This window comes from Perissodus microlepis, chromosome 12 (assembly GCF_051167445.1).
Source record: "Perissodus microlepis isolate ML-2025 ecotype Zambia chromosome 12, ASM5116744v1, whole genome shotgun sequence".
Taxonomy (NCBI): Eukaryota; Metazoa; Chordata; class Actinopteri; order Cichliformes; family Cichlidae; genus Perissodus; species Perissodus microlepis.
This window is the reverse complement of record NC_140472.1, coordinates 31,190,452-31,210,043: the sequence shown is the minus strand read 5'-3', so window position 1 is coordinate 31,210,043 and position 19,592 is coordinate 31,190,452. Positions and strand designations below refer to the sequence as shown.

The following is a 19,592-nucleotide window of genomic DNA, read 5'->3' as shown; positions in this document are numbered from 1 at the left end:
TGCTCTATTTTAATAGTAGATAGTCTATATATAACAATGGACATATCAATTCAGTTAAATTTTATCTATAGAGCACAAATCACAACAACATTTACCTTAAAGCGCAGTTGTTTTGATGATCTGGGAATGATGGCTGCTCATGTATGAATCTGACTGAGAAATCAAGAGACACTTAATGCTCACAGAGCAGTGACTTGTTACTCCTCTCATCCATCGCATGCAATGCAGCGAAGCGTGTTCGGACCACCACTCAATAAATGCATGGCAAACCCCACTAGGGTTTAAATACCTGGGACTCTTCAACAGTTGGTTTTTAGAACTGAGAAAGCCTCTGGGATGAGAGGTGAAAGCGCTTCACAAAACTTAAACAAGGCCAGTTGCTTACTTACTTACTTAGACTATCATGTCCTGGATATTCGTCAAACCTACACAGACATTCGGGTGAACGTTTGATGGAGTACTGCTGTGTGATCGAGTGAAAGTGCTTTTAATACCTAAAATGAATATAGAGGTACTTTATAAGTGCCAGTCTATTTATCCTTTACTTATGACTCTTCTGTGCAGATGCTTCAAGCTGTTGCCAATATTTGGAATCAGTGAAGAGGATTTTGTGTGTGAATCTGCCAGCTCACTTCACCGCCGAGAACCTGTGCAACTCCACTGTTGCATCATAATGACGTATGTGTTGTATGCAATACCAAAGTTCCCTGATGCGGGGATTTAAAAACCCTGCCAGACAGCACAGTCGGGCAGAACAACACTGACAGAACAACTGTGAACACAGCACATTGAAACAGCTTCTGATCTCCAAATTTCAACAGGTAAGCTCACTTACAATGTTCGTGTGGTTTTTTGACAGTGTTCATCTTGAGCAAAGAAGATCCTTGCTTTGTAACAGTAGAGAGCTTTTTTTTTTTAAATGCTATAAAAATGTAAATAGTAACAGAAACAAAATAAAGAAAGTATAAGATGAGTAGAAGTTCTGCTGAAAATCCAGCTGTGAGGATAATACAAATTATTTTCTGTGCTTTAGCAGATCTTAACTCAGTAAAAGATGGACTTCAAAATGAGCTACATGGCTGAGGAATGGAGCCTCAAGATGCCCAAGGGACTGGACTTGGAAGTTTCCCATCATCCAGTGACAATGAAGAGTGTGGTCAACCTCATCATTGCCATGGAGAGGTTAAAGACCAGCAATTCAGAGCCAGTGCTGAGCACAGACTTCCAGGATGAAAACCTGCTTTCCATCATGCTGGAGAGCATTGTGGAAGGTAATCACAAGTTTAATACTGGAAAAACTCATAATGAGCCATTATCTCTTCTATAAAATATGAATTAGGTTTAGCTATTTTGAATTCTCTTTAGATTAATACACAAATAATGTATCTTTCCATTTTACCATCCTAGTCACAAGTAGACAGAAATCTAGTTTAACACCATATTCAACCATGCATGTCTGTTTTTGTCCCAGAGCATAGTGTGATCGAGAGGACAGGTCCACCACCTCAGTTCACCAGCAGGGATGAGATTGAGTGCACTGTGACTGACAGCCAAAAGAGGAGCTTGGTTCTGGTCCAAAGCAGCATGGAGCTCCATGCAGTGATGCTGCAGGGAGGCAGTGATGACCGCAAAGGTAACTACATGTGACACTTAGACGTTTAAATAGTTTAAAATCATTAAAAATCATTAAAAATCATCATCCATCATCCATGTTGTTAGAAACATGAAGTAGAAAAGAACTAAAATGCTATATAGTAGAAAGGATAGGTAACTTGAATTTATTAAATTGATTCAATTGTGCCTCTAACATTTTTCTGCTTACGTACGCTGCCATGATTTATTAAAATGACCCTGTATCCATCACTCTCTCCACAGTGCACCTGAACATGTCGACCTACGCGCACCCTACACCCATCGCTGAGACCAGGCCTGTCGCTCTGGGCATCAAAGGCACAAACCTCTATCTGTCTTGTCACGAGGATGACGACAAGCCAACCCTCCACCTGGAGGTAAACTTCTTTCAGGAATCTCACATGAAAAGCACACCATTTGTTATAATCTATAAGACACTGCACACATATAGATGAATTAATATTTGATATCAGGCCTAATTTTGTTGACTGAAACTCTCTGACATGGATGTTTGCTCTTCTCAGGAGGTGACGGATAAAAACAGTCTGACAAGGATAAGCGCTGAAAGCGACATGGTGCGATTTCTCTTCTATAAACGCGACACTGGGCTCAGCATCAGCACTCTCATGTCTGTCCGCTGCCCCAACTGGTACATCAGCACAGCGCAGGACGACGACCAGGTGGTGGAAGTGTGTCAGGAGACCGCCCCACGCTACAGAAGCTTCAACATCCAGCGCCAGAGTTAAAACCCATTAAGGATTCCCAAGATGAATTTTGGAGCTCTATTTGCGCTCCAGTTTGACCTTCTTACAGTATGTGCTAAGTACATAAATTGGAATAATTAATGATGTAAAGTTACATCACAAGGTAGCATCATTGTGCTCTCTGAGCATCTGGTGTGTAGTTATTAATCAATAATTTAACATACTGTTGATGCTTTTATATATGTATTTATTCATCTATTTATGCTATTGCAAGCTGTTAATTATTTGTTTGTTTGTTTGTTTTTACAAACAAGTATTTAAATGATCTAACAATCTTAAATAAATTTTTTATTCCCAATTTACATTTGTGGCTGATATATTCTTTAAATATCTGGTAATCCACTCAAATAGGGATAAATAACAGACAATAACAGTCTCTCACCACAACATACAGCAAAGTTCACAAAATGTTATTTGTGAAAATAGTCAGAAATCAACCACTGTTCCTCAGCTCCGTGCAACGCGGTGTTCTGTAATAAACCCAGAGTCAGAATAGAGCTGATGACACCGACAGGCTACACACTGATCAGTACAGCCGGTTCTGTGATTGGCAACTAAACAGACATTAACCATCATAACCCTGATCACTTTCTGCCCAACTTATTGGACAGGCAGATCACTTTATCTATCAGACTCTGCTGATCCAAGCACAGATACCTTGTGCAATAAATCTTTACAATGCAAGATTTCTGTTCTGATATGAGTTTATTTAAACTCTGCCCAATCCGACACATTGTGTGCACATTAAGCCACTTTATTGCAGTGTCTCCTACACGTTTCACTCTGTTACGGTGAGAAATTTGTTGGGTTTCTGACATTTATTTTATACATTTAGTAAACTACTTTTATTCTCTTATTTTTCTTAATCTAATTCATTGAGTCATCTGGCTAAACTTACTGGAGTTACTTACTAGAGCCATTTAATTGTATTTTATTCAGTTTTTGCTTTGATATTTTGCTTACTGAGCTCCTTCAATTTTACTATATATCCTTTATTTAATTAAGCATTTTTTTCCTGTTCTGAGATTTTTTTTCCTATGTAGTCTTATCATGTATGATCTTAGCCTACCTTCTTCTTCTTCCTGTTCATTTTACTAGCGATGGGCAAACAATTCAATGGTACATTGTCGCCACCAAGTGGCAGAGTGGACTAAAAGCATTCTTACCAAACAAATTAGTCTGTCTAAATCAGTGTATCTTAGTTTTTGTTTGTTTGTTTGTTTGGTGCCTGGACTTAACTGCTAATTGTCTACACTTGATTATGTATGACTTTGACTTATAAGGGATACAACGTCTTCCCAGACGCCATTATGTTGTCCTGCCTTTAATTTTTTAAATTTGGATCACTAAGTAATTTAAAATAAAACCTATGTTTCCAAAAAACTCTCATTTCAGTCACCACTTTAATGAGTTGTATCGTACCTTCTAATTTATGTCGTCTACGGTGATATTTTGAAGAGTTTTTATACAAAGTTTGGTCATATAATAAAGCACAGCTGACACATCATGTCCATGAAATAGTGCGCCTGCCTATCATTCATTTGCACAGATGATTTCTGCTCTAATCAGCGCAGGAGTTTTGCGCAAGCGTGTTGTTTTCCCCCGAAATTTCAAATCATCCAATCAGAGAAGGGAGGCGTTAACTCCCGGCAATTTCGAAAGCGGATGCGCGAGCGCAGTTATTATGAGCGACGTTAACGTGTTTGAAACACGTTTGTTTAGCTGATTTCTACAAACTTATACGACGAAAACAATTTCTATTAGAAATGGAAGAAGGGGAATCCGAGCCAGTGCTTTCCAGAAAAGGTTAGCGAGTTTATTAAGTTCCATAAAAGCTAGCAAAGTTTAAACGGTTAACCGACCTTCCTAATGGCGGTCTGTCCATGCAGGAGCCTGCTTTGTTTGTTTTGTTTAACACGTACAATTCATAGTCATGCTTTCATAGTAATGTCCCGGTCAATTCAACAACAAATTACGAACTACATATTCTTTTACAATGTATAAATAACTGGTCTGACATTAATAAATAGAAAATTGAGTCTTAAATAAAGTTTGAGAGCTTGGATAGTGTAACAGCCAAAATGATTTAATGCATGACTGTGAAAATGGCAAGGAAACTCTAGACCTGTTGGAATTTATTATATAACCAATTTATAACCATACAATCACACTGTTCTCACTTCTGTATGTATAACAAGCACAAAACGTGCTATTGCTATCTTGTCTGTATTCAAAACAGTGGTCGAAGACCTACATGTGTGGGACTCACAATGATTTCCCTCACTCACTGAAATGGCATCTTAGGCACCTTTATAATCTTATTATGACCCACAATCCCACTTTTGATTTCTGTTTTATTCTCAGTTAGCTCAGAATAAGTGGATTGGAACATTTTTATTGTTTAATTTTCACGCATTGTGGGTACTTGTTCTTGCAGGAGCAAAGACAGGGAGCGCCACATGTAATGTACTCACATTAATAAAGCACATTTCTAGTCTTACTGACCACTCAAAGAGCTTCTAAGTCCTACTTTAATTCTACATTCATACAGCACTTATCTGTACACTTTCAAGCACTTTAACATCCACAGCAAATTTAGAATCACCAATTAACCTAACATGAATGTCTTTTAGCCAGAGCACCTAGAGAAAATGAAGAGGACTGAGGACCAACTGCTTGTTCTGAGTGTTTACATCTCTATAAACCTATGACCTCTGTTCTGTATGTGAACCACATATAGTTATACTACTATGCTCCTACACTGTTTGGAGATTTTCCCATGATCCTTCAAAGACCAGCAGGTGTCAGCCTCTGCTTGAACCTACACAAATGTGGTGGGAACACAGATGTTTCGTATTATAATTTCAAGATCCCCCTTGAACTCTCTCCCTTAAAATATACACACATATATGACATGTACAATTTCAACCGTCCCCAAAACCACCATTTTCATTGATTTGACCCAGAATAGCATCAAAGTACCAATTTTTTTTTATCACCTGCCCATTCAACTAAAATATTCCCATGTATTTGTATATTGGCTCAGTTTAGAAAAAGGCATTACATTTCAGGATAAAAGAACAACATTTAACTTGAAATGTTTACATGCTGTTTACGTTTGACTCAAAAAGGCTTTGCTTGTAGTCAGTTTTAAAAGCAACAGACAGTGCATAAGAGAGGTGAAGAAGAGAGTGCAGGCAGGGCGAGTGGAGTGGAGATGGCTGTCAGGGGTAATTTGTGATTCAAGACCTGCTGTGATGTATGGACCTAGGAAAAAGGCAGTTGGCATATTTGAAGATGTTGAATTTACTCATGGGGGACGACCAGGAGGGACAGGATTAGGAATGAGTGTGTGTGTGCTCAGGTTGACCAGATTGGTTAGAGAGGCAAACCTCAGATGGTTTTGAAAAGTACAGGGGGGTGGTAGGGATATATTGGGTAAAGGATGTCAACTATGGTGCATCCAGGCAGCAGAAACAGAGGAAGAGCACAGACAAGATTTATGGATATAGTGAAAGAGGACATGCAGTGGACCTGCTGTGGCGACCACTACAGCGAGCAGCCAAACCAAGAACAACACAAACAACAGATACATAATGTTGCTTCGTTCTAATCCTTTAGAATTTTCAGTTCAGGCATTTCATGAATCTCAAGTTTGGCGTTTACATGTGAGTATAGTGAAAAATCTTTATTTGATGGTGCTTAATTCCTGTATGTTTTCTGTCACAGAGATCCGTAAGCAGAAGCTAATGGAATATCTGGCAGCAAAAGGAAAGCTGAAGCTACCTGAAGCAAGGTAAGAATAAAACTGCATGTGGAAAAAAATGTTTTATGAAATGTTGCTGGGTGTTGAAAGGAGGCAGCCCATCACCAGGAATTTATTATCTGGGACTGTGCCAGGTTTAGAACTGAAGAGGCCTCTTGGATGCAGTGTTGATTTTGAGAGCTAATTTTGATTACGTTTTAGTGAAGGTGTTTTGAGTAAAACGTCATTTAGTTTTAGCCATAAATTATTTAAGTTTTAGTTGTCTAAATATAAGATTAAAGTAGACTAAATCTAAAGTTGAATCTGGTGAATAAAAAGTTTCTCATGTTTTTACTGGTGAGAGTTGCTCCACACAGTTTACAACGAGTCTTATTGTCCTTGACATCAAATGCAAAATGTGTCCGTATGTATGCTCTCTCTTACTTGCAGGCATGGGCACTCCACCCTGTTTGTTGAGGCAGATCAAATTGTACATGTCTAACATTGTTTGACCGATTGGATCACTTCCAAACTCATTCCACTTTTCATTTTGTTATTAAATGTTATCAAGTGTCAGTACATTTCATTATAGTTTTTGTCCTCGTGCATGAGTTTTTATTTAGTTATCATTGTTTTCTCTTGCATTAGAATCAAAATCTCAAAAAAAAGCCCAGTTAACCTCTTTTCAAACACCCAAGAAAATGTGAGAATGAAACAGTCCCCTATGGGTATATATGGTAATCCATATAACAAATCAGACTGATTTTTTTCTGGGATTTAAATCCCCTACAAAGTCTCAAATCTTTCATATTTTTAAAGTATAAAAATAAATAAAACATCTAAGCAATGAACATTGCATCTATCTATGTAGATATATCATAAACCTATTGACCTATATTTGCATATACTTATTTACAAATCCACATTCCATTTAATAAAACAAAAAGAGGTCCATTGGGTTCATGGATTTTATGTGCACTGACCATGATTCAATGAAACCAAATAATTGTAATTATTTTTGCGTTGTATGAACAGATGAATGATAAACATAGGGAGAAAATAAATTCTTACCACAGACTTTAACAAAAATAAAATCAGTTAATGATCAACTCTAAAAAGATATCTGGTCATCATTTGGAAAATGTTGAAGCTCATTTTCTGTTTTGATAAATTAAGTAACTGATGTTTCACTCTTTAGGTCAAACCTAATTGGAAACTCTGTGAGTAAGAAGCCTGTGACATCTACACAAAAGGTACAGCTTGAATGCATGAACTGTTACTCACAAATCTGACAACAAAATCTTTAAATAATTCAGTGTCAGCGAAGGAATCTGAAACAGTTTGTTGGCTGGACAGAGATGCTGTTTGGAATCAGGCTAGTGTTGATTCCCTTTTTGTTAATTCGTAGTTTTTCTTTCACAGGTTGTTGCAGGAAAAGAAAACAAAGCTCCAGTTGACGGATTCAAGCGTAATATCACAAAAGGTCAAAGCGTGACAGCTCAAGCCAGTCGAGGCCCTGAAAAGAAAGCATTTGGTGTCAGTAACAAAGGAAATGTAAACGGCAATATACTGACGGCACAGCAGAACAACAGTCGTCCAGCACAGCCAAAACCTAATCGAAACCCTTCGCTCACCAGAACATACAATGTTGTGTCCTTCAAACCTCACCTGAATGGAGCCGGCCATGTCAACAAGCAGGCAAATGCAGGAATTCAAACTTCAGGCAAAGCCCCTTTAAACACAGCTCATACAGTCAGAGTCAAATCAAAAAGCAAATTCAGCTTTGGCCCAAGTTCTGCCATATCAGGTCCAACGATGACGGTCAGTACCAGGATTAGTCTTGGCCCCCTTGTCAAAACAAAAACAGGACTTACTCCTGCAGTGATCCAGTCAAGAGCCACAAAGCCAAACCTACCACATACCTCTGTCACTGCAGCTAGTACAACTACCACAAATCAAATTGCGACGAAGGTGCAATCCAGCAGCAAGTCAACAACGTCTGTTTCGCAGAGGTTGGCTGCAAATATTTCTTCAACTATGGGAGCTAAGAATAAAGTTCAGGGTCAAAACAAACTTAACTCTAAACCTGTTCTGGGTAGTCATTCTCAGCCATCTAAAAGTCAGTTATCAAGTGGACTGAAAACAACATACACATCTCTCAAGTGCACGGTTGTGTCTTTTAAGCCAGAGGTAAGAGTAGCAGCAAAAAAATCAACTGGTCAGCCTGCAAACAAGTCCACAAAGCCAAGAACTGAGCCTAAAGGGGAGAAGAGCCAGCCATGCAAAGCTGCCTTCCAAACATTCTCGAGGCCGGCTAACACATGCAACTCTCGACCTGTCGGTGAGCCTGCTGTGACTGATACGGGAAGGAAAACCAAGATAACTAAAGAGACAGCTGGCAAGACAGAAAATCGTGCTTCAAATGCTCCTCCGCTCAAATCTGGTGTAAAGAGTAGAGTCGCTCCACTTATTTCACAGACAGTCCCGCCACCTTCCAGGACCGTCCGTCTCACAGGCCAAGCCACAAACACGAAGACCCCAAAAGTCCAGAGTAAGGTCTTTCCTCAGACTGAGGGAAAGAAACTGACTGCTGCCCAGGTGGAAAGAATGTAAGTAGAACAGTACAGGTAACTGTACTACAAAATTGTGACATGGTACAGTTTGCTAGATTTCCAATGTAGTTCACAGTGGGATTAAGTTTGCCTTGTGACTTCGGCCCCAGTGACCTCAGTTCTTTCTGTATGTGATGAACACCAAAAGTTATCTGTAGGACGAGATAACTTTTCAGTATTAGTATATACTGACTTTATTTGGCTTAAGCAGATCCAAATATAAAAACTATTATCTCGTCGATCACGTATTGATTTCTAGGTCAGTTTGTCACTGTAGACATTCCAAGCTCTGTTTTCATAGTTACATGTAATATTGCTCATTAATAACTCATCTCATTTTGACATAAAGGAAAAAACTGCAGGAATGGCGGGAGTCCAAAGGCATTACCTACAAACGTCCTCCAATGCAAGGCAAACCTCAGGTCAGGCGCACGGTCTCAGTGCCTCAGCCTTTCTGGGCCTCCATGACTGAAGAAGATGAGGCCTACTCCCTCATCTGTGCTGTAGATAGATCCCTGGCTGACTGCCTCAAGTTACTCAGAGAGGTGTGGTTTGTATTTGGTTTGATTCAGTGTCACTTTTCATTGCTCACCTGAAGTTGTGTAGTAAACACAGAGAACAGACTTGAAAGTTTGTCATCTCTGTGTAGTCATTAGATAAAGTAAGAAAAATGCATGTGATACAGAAAATATTGTCTCACCTTGTTTGAAAGCAGATGTGCTTTTACCTGCTAAAACTTACAAGAAGAATATAACAGGACATCAGAGAATTTCAACCCCTACATTTAACTTTTTCTCACACCGGGTTAGTCATTACGTAATGGTAGTGTAAAAAAGTTATGACTAAAGATAAACATAAAAGAAACTCTTTGGAGTATCCTGCCAGTTACTTGAGAACATGTTTCACACCTGCAGGGTTGCCGAGACCAGGTGAAGGAGGTTCTCTCCCGCCTGCCTGCCGTTTCCCAGAAATTTGCGAAATATTGGATCTGTCAAGTCCGCCTCATGGAGCAAGAAGGAAACTTCGATGTCCTACCCATGTTCGAAGAGGCTGTTCGTATTGTGTTGGAGGTAAGGCAACAGTGATATTCAGACTCTCAAGGTCTTTTATGTATTAAAAAAGCATCTTCCTCTTCCATCTGTAGTCTTGTGCACACCTACATAAACAAAACAGGGCTCACTCAGAGAAAACGAAACCTTATAATATAGCAGAGGTCAAAGATAGCATAGCAAATCTTAACTTAAATGACTCTGTTGTTGATGCATCAGTGTGGGGTTTTCAGCATTTTTGGGGGGTGGGTGGGGAGGGGGGTTATGTCATGCATCCTGTTTGTCTTTAGTGCAGTATTCCAGATAACTCAGAGGCCAGAATTAAGTGAGTTCCAGTATCACTGTTAGAAAAAAAAAAAACAGGTTTTTGTTCGGCTTCTTAGCTAGGTAGAGCAGTTCAAAACCAACACTGCTGCAGCATGTTCATGGATAGAGGCTGATCAGTGGTCTGCGTAGCTTATTTAGCGAGTCACAAATACACATTCCAACTAGTAGCTTGGAAATTCTGACTGCATTTGGAAAACTGTCTTTCTCTTTAACGCTTGTATATGTTAGTCCTTCTCTGTTGATCTGTCACTTTTCATTTTTAATTGGTCTAGCATGAAATTGTGCCATACAAACAAATTTGAACTTGATACGCGTATAGTTAACTTTAGCTCAGAGCAGGATGTGAAGAGTTTGTCATCTCTGGGGAAAGCTTTCCAGTAATGTATAATAATCCTGTTTTCCTGTAATTGTATTTTATTGTAGCCAGTGGATGAGCTGCGGATCGTGGTGTTTGACATTCTGAAGAAAAAGGACGAGATCCAAGGTAACTCACCTTCATGACCTTGGTGGGGGCAGCGGCAGCGTTAAGATTTACAATAGATAACTTTAGTTCTTAGATAAGGGGTGTCAAACTCATTTAATTCATGGGGAACATACAGCCTAATATGAAATTAAAACCGTTGCATAATAATATAAGTTTCCTTCCTTTTAAACAAAAATACGACCACGAATGTTATTTAAAATATGCACATTTAATAAGATGCACATTTTTAGAGTATATGATTACCAGTCTGAGGTACTGGTATGGTATCCAAAGCCTGGGTATTTTATTTGTCATTGGAAGTGTAAATGTGCAGCTACTAAATGCACACATTTTCTACATCAAATCAAGTCCTGTTAATTCTTGCAGGATATTTTCCCCAATTAAATTTAGTAAAACCCACATTTTCATGTTGTTTTCAGCTAAAGAACAGGACAAAGAGGTCGAACATATTCCAACACCTGAAAACACTCCAGACTGTGGCAGCAATCCACTGATGACCCCCAAACCTGTCAGAGCGCTCATTTATGGGGAGAGAGGAGAGTCGTCTGTGGTCAAGTACAAGATCACAGCAACCCCTGGGTATGTTCGAGTCATTGTTTCATTTTCTCCATGTTACTGTTCTCTGATGTATTTGTTTGGTCGCTCAAAAAAATTTAGCATTAGTTCAGCTCTAATCTGTTTGATGACAGAGCCCATGAGTTGTAAGCTACTGAGGTTATGAGCCATCGACTTTTCATGATAACAACGCCAACGGCTCGTTTCCTTTTTTGCATTCACACGGAAATAAAAGCATTGCATAGTTAATAATGGGGGGAATTTCTGCATCAGTTTGCAAAGAGCATGAAGAGAAGAACAAAATGTGGGAAAAATGGGACATTGTCAGTCAATCCCATTTAATAATCTCGAGGCACACTCTAGATTATGATGCCAAGTTTACTGTGTTCTGTAGATACTGTGAGTAATGTAAATCTATATAAAGAGTGTTTGTCGTGCTCCTTTGAACACTGTCCCACAGACAACTTTTAAGAGATCACTCACTAAAATCACTGCTGGATGCACAGTTTGAGAAAGGCTAAGTTGTTGTGTTGCTTTGTCATTTGAGTGTAAATATTGAAATGAGCTACACCCAGGCTCTGTGCCCTCAGCTAGAAAAGCTGCTTTGCTCCTGCCGTGTGTCTCTGGCAATAAGATATTTCCTCATTGTTTTTTATTCGCGTAGGGAAGCATGCTTCACAATACTGAGCTGTTCTCTTCACATAAATTAAATCCAGTTTTCTTAGTCGTCCGTTCGTTGACCTTGAGTTGTCTCCCATGACTTACCAGAGTCTTTCAGCCCTGCTCTGACACATTGAAATGACATGTTTGAACCATTCAAACCGTCCTGTGTTTTTGTTTGTTGTTTTTTTTATTCCCGGCCCGTTTTTGCAGCTAAGTAACTTCTTCATGCAAGATATAGATTTGTTCTTATGGTCCTTATGCTATTATTTTATTTCTTCAAATAATACAGTGTACACAGTGATGTAAAATTAGCTTTTAAAACCTGTGTATGTTGCGTGTATGGTGCTGCGGTAATCCGTGCATATATTTAGAACTAAACAACAGCATTTACCAAAAGAGGTCCAAAAGCAAACGCTCCACTAAAACAGGATCAGATCATTTTTTAAGTGATGTTGATATTATAATAATGATACTGTTAATTTGTGTTCAGGCTGCTGTATGAAACACATGTTAAACACAGTAAACTGTAATGTTAGAACCTTTTTCACTGATCTGTGTGCTTTATTTGGTTTCACCTTTTTCCTTATTCTGTTTGAAGTATGCTTTTTGTTTTAATCACAAGTCAGAAGCAATAAGAAAGAAAAAATATGCACAATGAGAATAATATCCAAGCAGCTTAACAAAGAAATGATGAGTTATTTACAGTTTTTACAGCAAGATGTTTTTTTTTTCTGTGGATTATAATTAATTATGTTTTATCTTCACTTAGTGGCCCTCCAAGTCAACAGAGAGAGTCAGTAAAGGTCAACGGTCAGGAGGTCCGCTTCTTCACCCCGGTTAGGCGGTCAGTGCGAATCGAGAGAGCCTCGCTCCGATACCCCTCTCCCCTTCAGGACCACGACCTGTGCGTGAACTCGTACAATGACCTGCTCTGTGAGGACGAGAAAGAAAGAAGCGAAGAGCAAACAGATTGGGAACCCAGCCCATCTGAAAGTGGTGCACCAGTGTACGTTTACAGAGAAAACGAGGCGCTCAAAGACAAAGTGGTTGTCCAGCTAGTCTGTGACGCCGATGATTAGCTTCAGTGGTTTATCAATATTACACCATTTGTTACTTTTAATGTGGAAGGGAGGGTGAAAAAAAATTTAGTCTGCATGCTTCGATGCTTTCACCCTTCTGTGATTTGAGAATATGAGTTTCCTTGTAAATATATTGGCTGATATTTTGGGGAGATTGTTGTTTTTTTTTTCATAATTTGGTGTTTGACACTTCCTCATGGAAAACCTGTTGTGTTTATTTGGCTGCTCTGCACACTGTTTATTCACATACACGCCCTCCTGTTCATATACGCAACACACTTCTCACTACCTAAGTACACATTCTCTTGATGCCGTTTCTTTTCAGTTATGACCTCCTGTTGTCTCTCATTCCTTTTAGTTACGCCTGTGACTCAATGACATGACACATTTGAGCTTTTCAAACACTCTGTTTTCCTTTTTTTCCTTTTTGGATATTTTTAATATTTCAAGTATTTGATATACTCCCTTATGGAGAAGCTGTTGAGTTCATTGTCCTGACTTTGTTATTTTTTATTTTCGAAGAATGCAATGTAAATAGTAATGTAAAATAAATATTTCCCTTTAAAGCCTATAAATCTGTATGTGTATATGTTGCATGTATAGTTTTGCAGCACTTCTTGCATAACTTGGGGACTAAAATAAACAGCGATGGATCAAAAACTGCTGTGGCTGTTGGAGCTGGAAGTATAGAACTAAGTTGCTCTGCACAGCAGGTCTGCATCATAAATGTGTACAAATATGGTATTAATACGGAATAACAGAAACTGAGAACGTGTTTTGCCAAATTTTCTCAATTTAAATGAATAAAAATACAAGTGGAAAGCCTTTACTGAAAGTCTGGGTGACTCATATTCAGGTATTGGGTGTGAGAACAACTTTAAAATTGCTATTTAAGAAACATCAGTCAAAAAAAGAATAAGATTTGCAGACTACATTCAATAAGAAATGAATTAAATTTAGTTTACGCCTGTTTGATACTCAGTCGGACCCTCTTTTGTCTTCAGAACGTCCTTAATTCTTCGTGGGATAGATTTAGCATTCCTCCAAAATTTCATTCATATTTACTGGCAGCACAGAGGTGGTTTCTTGGCTCAGACTTTTTTCTCTTTGTGTAATTCTAAACAACAGCTCAGTGCTTAATATAGTTTAGAATAAAATGAGATAACCTTATCAATACAGTGCTAATGAATTTCAGGTGTTTATAAAAGAACTCATTGTGCTCCTAAGTGAGTAATGCTCACTAAACCTACTCCCACGTTCAATTCAACTATATTTTTGTAATATCAAACTGAATTTTATAACCTCACAGTTTGTAAACCAGCCACTAAGAATTCAAGAGTTAAGTCAATGTTACATATCGTCTGCACAACAAGCTGTTGATGTCTTAGAAATGTGCAGATATAGAAAAACCCTCATTTGGTGCCACATAAAGGAACTTGTGTGATTTTTTTTATAGTTGGCACGTAGTCTTTGCTCCCTGTGAGTAGGCTACACCCACAGTGGAACTGACTCACTGCTTGCTATTTCTGTTTAAAGTAGTAGTAGTAAAAATATTCATACTCAGTGCTTGTTGTTAATGAGTGAGGGGAACTAGTGAACCAAAGGAATTTCTGTGGTTACACATCATTGATAGTATTAAAATCTCTGTAGTGATTCACTTCAGTGCTCTTCAACTGGAAATCCTTGGCTCAAATGGACCTGTAGCAGTAAAACACCAGGACAAAAGTATAAAGTGTAAAGGTCTTTTGAAAATCAAATCCCCTCAAAAATGTATACAGTACTTTGAAAAAGTGTTGCTTCCCCCATTTCTTTACATTTTTCTTCCAAAGAACCAGAATTTCTTGTGAATTTTTCTTTAAAGTAGTCTTAAGCAATAGTTTTTATTATTTTATTTTTTTTAGGTTTTGGACATTGGTTCTTTTTTTCTAGCAAATGAATCGCATGCTGTTCACTGAAGCCTCATCAAAAAAGGGTCTCTGTGGAAGTGTGCCTCTGAAGAAAGCAATCTTTAAACAGAAAAGAGAAAAGACTAAAGTATGACAGATCACGCAAGAGGTGGATTAAAGATGAGCGTAATCAGGTGTTACGGAGGAGTTCAGAACAGACGTATGACAGGGAGTGTCCACAGCCATCTGTAAAGCATGATGGAGGCTCTGTCATGGTTTAGTGCTTTTTAACCGTTGGTGTTTGGGATCTTGTTAAACTTGACACCATGACAACAATCCCAAACAAACTGCCAGGGTGGTAGAGCTAAATAGAAAGAGACACAGTGGAGCAGTACTCGTCATGGATTGGCCTCCCCAGACCTCAACATTACCGAAGTGAGATCATGGTGGCCTGGAAAGGCACAAAAGTCAGCCAGAGAAAAGCTTTTAATGTTCTTTGAGAACCCCAAAAAACTCCTCAAATAAATTAGCAAACTTAGCTAAACACATATAACTTTAACTTAATATATATAATTAATGTATATTTTCAAGGTCACGAGCTTCTTCTTACAAGTTTCCCATATCTGGAAGCACAACAGTCACACTCGACACAGAAAGGGCGATTTGCCATTTTGGCCAATAGAGGGAGTGCTACATGCTTCTTCTTGGATCATTTCAAATTGTTAGACGCGTTTTTGTGTTTGTTTTAAACGAGCATTTTGCAACAGAAGGAATTCGTTACATCCTAAACATCGGTCTTCTCCCCTTTTAAAATCACCATCCATTTCACCTGTTCTGGGTTTTCTGAATCTTCACATCTATCTTGAACTTATTTGAGATTACAATAAGGATGGGTACACTGAAATCAGTAAATTGCACTGTAAATTCAAGCTGAGGTAGGTGAGCAGACTGCTTATATATATATGTATATACATATATATATATATATATATATATATATATATATATATATATATATATATATATATATATATATATATATATATATGAGCAGTTTTATTTTATTTTAGCATTAGGCATGCCAGCTAATAAAAAAACATTATTATTATTATTATTATTATTAATAATAATAATTATTATTAAAACACCGTGGTCAGGTCGCCAGTCTAGAATAACAGAAACGATAAACCCACGTCCAGCACTCCCACGTCCAGCACTCCCACGTCACAAGCTTGCGCAGTGACCCACAGATTACTCGCCTCCTATTTAAGTCTCCTTTCCGGCACTGCAGGCTAAAGTTACAAACTGCGCTTCTACTTCAGACATCATCACAGCCGGTAAGTCACAGGTGCTTTGATTTGTGCATGCGCAACAGCGTTCTTTAGCTCTTATAACAGCAGTAAAGTGGTTTAAAAATTACGCGGCAGTCGCTGCAAAAAATATCTGAAGGTTTATTTGTCATGCGCTCCCGATTTTCTCCGTGAAATAGCTGTTGTTTACACAGGGCTTCATAACTTAAGACTCCAACTTGGTAATAGTTCAATGAAAGCTAAAATCTGTTATTTTAGCTACTCAGACTCCAGAAGTAGCTGAATAAGTTGATAAATATTACATTAAACGTATTATTATCATTATTATTATTATTATTATTATTATTATTATTATTATTTAAGAGTGCTATTATGTGTTTTTGCAAAATTCAAATGATCAATATGCTGAAATGTCCCCCTGCATCATATTTTATTTTGCTCTTTTTGTTTGTTTCATTCTCCATAAGAAATTTATTCAAGAAAGGAATTTTTTTAATCTCTTATCCTCTAATTTTAAAGATGGATATATCAGTAATCACAGAAATAAATCACAAGCTGGAAACCTTCAAAGCTGCAAGGAACTTAAGATCATTTCCAGAAAGCATTCATGCACTAGGAACAAACATTTAATCCCATTAAGTCAAATTACTGAACAAGGAGACCAGTCTGTGTACCTCCTACTGTTTAAGATCTCTGCTGGTCTTAACGTTCTCCTCCTCGTGCCAGAACCCCTCTGAGCCGACAGGATGAATTCACGTGTTCTGAAGATTAAAGATGGGAAGTTTGTGAAAGTCCAGAGATTTGACGATGGACTCAAGCTGTGTGCTGTTGACTCCCAAACAAGTAAGAATTTTAACAGCAAAATCATTCAGATTTGTCTAAGTGGCAATCCAAAAACAGGAAACAGCATTGTTTACACTGATAGCTTTATATGTGCACTGATTTATTGCATGAAATGGGTTATTGTGTCACTAATAAAGAAGTAAAGTTAATGTTATTTTGTTTTTTTTGTTTTTTTGAGATGATCAAACGGTCTACATAGAGAAACACCGCTCAAACAACTGGATAGCTTTTAAATTCAATCTGAAGCGTGACGATATGGTGAAAGACTATTTCCTAAAGGGGGATAAACACTCCCTTGAGGTAAATAGAACAATGCATTTTCTCTCTCTCCGTCTCCCTGTCGATCATTCAATCTAAAACTACAGATGTAGACTTGTTACTTTTTTACATCTCTACGTCTGCTACATCTGTTTACAGCTGGTTCAGCTGGATCAGCTGGATAGTGACTCAGTGGAGTACTGGTTTGAGAAGCACAACCATGGAGGCAGCGAACACTACAGCCTCAGAACTGCGTGTCAACCGCAGAAATACGTCTGCATATCTCAGAAATATCTCAGCCTCAGTGACACCATGCGGGGTTTGGCTGAAGTCAAAGATGAGGCAAAGTAGATGTATGTAAGTTAGTTTACTTAGTTCTTCTTTTTATGTTCCCTTTAAAATGTTCCCAGTGTTAAAATGGTGAAGGTTCACTATATGTATCTCACATTCTTTGCAGCAGCCTTCCCTAATTATTCCTCCGTGTGCTCTTTGTCCTGCAGGCATTCGCCAACAGCCTTTTGCACACGTTTACTACAATCCGCTCTGTCTACAAACTGAAGAGGAAGACTGTTTATCTTTAGCTGAATCCAAGCAGAACTCTCTCTTCCTGCTGTGCTTTGATAAAGTAGCTGGACTAACTAGAGCTACAAACTGGAGATTAGTCTGGCTGGCTAATTTTGTGTTCTTGGTATAGGGAGAAAAATGCTTTGGTAGTTGGGTTGGGTGGTAAAAGCACAAAATAAAACTTTGCTCTTTTTTTCATATTGTAAACTACAGGTGGTGCAGGGATGAGACTACTGGCCAGTCTCAAAGAAACTGTACAAACATTGTCCATATGTTTTTAAAAAGAATTTATTACAAATCCCAATTCTTTATATTTTCGTATTCATTGTTCCCCTGTGATTGCAATATACACTCTCTGTTTGTTTCGCATGCCACGCTCAGCGACAAAGGTTTGTTCTCGGCACCACAACAAACATAGTGAAGAATTCGGAAAAAGCACTCTGAAATGTTTGGCTTGAATAACAAAGGAAACAACTGCGGCAGAATTTATCATGATAAGAAAGGAAGGGCGGCAAAAGCATGCAGAGTGGCTGCAGTACACGAGGTTTTTTAGAGGTTTGACGACCCTGGCAAAAAGTTCTTAGTTATTACTGCCGTCAGTAATATGTGGCGCACCAAGGAATGTGGTCTACTGTTGGTTTGTGTTGTTGTTGGGTCTTTTTCCTTCGCTCCTGCATTTTGTCTTGAGAAGACAAGAATCATAAAAGATGAACAACTTCTGTTTTGTAAGGTGGAAAATAAAGTGTAAAAACACCTCTGCTGCCATGTGTCTGCTTCTCATTTGTGTTATTTTAGAACTTTATTATCTTACTAGTTTTAAGCAGTTCTTGCCAAAGTGAGTAAAGTGCTCATTCATCTTTTTTTTTATGTTTATTTATAAGATTTTAAGTTCGAAGTTACATAAAATCACACCAGACAAAGGACATAAGATTCAAAAACAATAACATTCAAGCACAGAAAAAAAAGAAAAAAAACAAACAAACAGGAAAGAAAAGAAAAAATACACCGATTAGCCAGTACAAATCAAGTTCAAAGAAATACCAGTGTCCAAAGAAGATGATCTTCTGTGTGAGGTTAAAATGGCCTGTATTTGTATAGCGCTTTTACTAGTTCCTAAGGACCCCAAAGCGCTTTACACAACCTGTCATCCACCCATTCACACACACATTCACACACTGGTGATGGTAAGCTACATTGTAGCCACAGCCACCCTGGGGTGCACTGACAGAGGCGAGGCTGCCGAACACTGGCGCCACCAGGCCCTCTGACCACCACCAGTAGGCAACGGGTGAAGGGTCTTGCCCAAGGACACAACGACCAAGACTGTCCAAGCCGGGGCTCGAACCAGCAACCTTCCGATTACAAGGCGAACTCCTAAGTCTTGAGCCATGTTAGACAGGGCAACAGAGAGTTCACCAAGTCCAGAAGATGTGGGGAACAAGTCCAGGAAGGAATCAGGGTCTGGCAAAAGTGCCGTTTCACACAAACACAAAGTGCAGTCAAATGGGTTAAAGTTTATGTTGAATCCCCATTAATATGATTGAGAGAGGGCCCCAGATTTCAACAAACTTAAAATGAGTGTCAGCCAAACAATAATGAACCTCTTCAATACACAAACATGCAACCATCTCACGTAGCCAAACCCTAAACAGTGGAGGAGATGGTGATTTCCAGGCTCTAAGAATAAGTCTTTTAAGTGCTCATTCATCTTGAGTACTATCTTACCTTCTCTCTCTTCATGATGAATTCTGCTGTCATTCATTTTCTTGTTCAGGTGGCTTTTCCATCCAGGCAGACTGTGTCACTGAGCATAGCACAACC

At 38.6% G+C, this 19,592-nt stretch overlaps 3 protein-coding genes across 5 annotated transcripts; all 3 read left to right on the top strand.

The window, feature by feature from the left end:
* The first annotated feature begins 752 nt into the window (after positions 1–752).
* On the top strand, positions 753–2,712 carry LOC146376639 (interleukin-1 beta-like). 2 transcript variants are annotated; one of them, XM_084946968.1, is made up of 5 exons: positions 753–821; positions 1,037–1,271; positions 1,472–1,633; positions 1,876–2,009; positions 2,157–2,712. In XM_084946968.1, exons 2-5 carry the CDS (start codon positions 1,055–1,057, stop codon positions 2,376–2,378), a joined length of 735 nt encoding a protein of 244 aa, XP_084803094.1. In that variant the 5' UTR covers positions 753–821; positions 1,037–1,054; the 3' UTR covers positions 2,379–2,712. The 2 variants fall into 2 exon arrangements, with proteins under 2 accessions (XP_084803094.1, XP_084803093.1); XM_084946967.1 differs by having other exon boundaries at positions 756–821; positions 1,034–1,271.
* Positions 2,713–4,054: 1,342 nt separating this feature from the next.
* ckap2l (cytoskeleton associated protein 2-like) lies at positions 4,055–13,730 on the top strand. Its single transcript, XM_084947291.1, has 9 exons — positions 4,055–4,202; positions 6,126–6,192; positions 7,340–7,394; positions 7,564–8,750; positions 9,103–9,298; positions 9,668–9,823; positions 10,553–10,613; positions 11,033–11,192; positions 12,601–13,730. The coding sequence occupies exons 1-9, from the start codon at positions 4,163–4,165 to the stop codon at positions 12,908–12,910; spliced, it is 2,232 nt and encodes a 743-aa protein (XP_084803417.1). The 5' UTR covers positions 4,055–4,162; the 3' UTR covers positions 12,911–13,730.
* A 2,290-nt stretch (positions 13,731–16,020) lies between these two features.
* LOC146376637 (uncharacterized) lies at positions 16,021–18,525 on the top strand. Of its 2 annotated transcripts, none has more exons than XM_084947522.1 (5): positions 16,021–16,133; positions 16,833–16,949; positions 17,128–17,249; positions 17,367–17,560; positions 17,708–18,525. In XM_084947522.1, the coding sequence occupies exons 2-4, from the start codon at positions 16,853–16,855 to the stop codon at positions 17,556–17,558; spliced, it is 411 nt and encodes a 136-aa protein (XP_084803648.1). In that variant the 5' UTR covers positions 16,021–16,133; positions 16,833–16,852; the 3' UTR covers positions 17,559–17,560; positions 17,708–18,525. The 2 variants fall into 2 exon arrangements, with proteins under 2 accessions (XP_084803648.1, XP_084803647.1); XM_084947521.1 differs by having other exon boundaries at positions 16,022–16,133; positions 17,367–17,564.
* Positions 18,526–19,592: the final 1,067 nt, after the last annotated feature.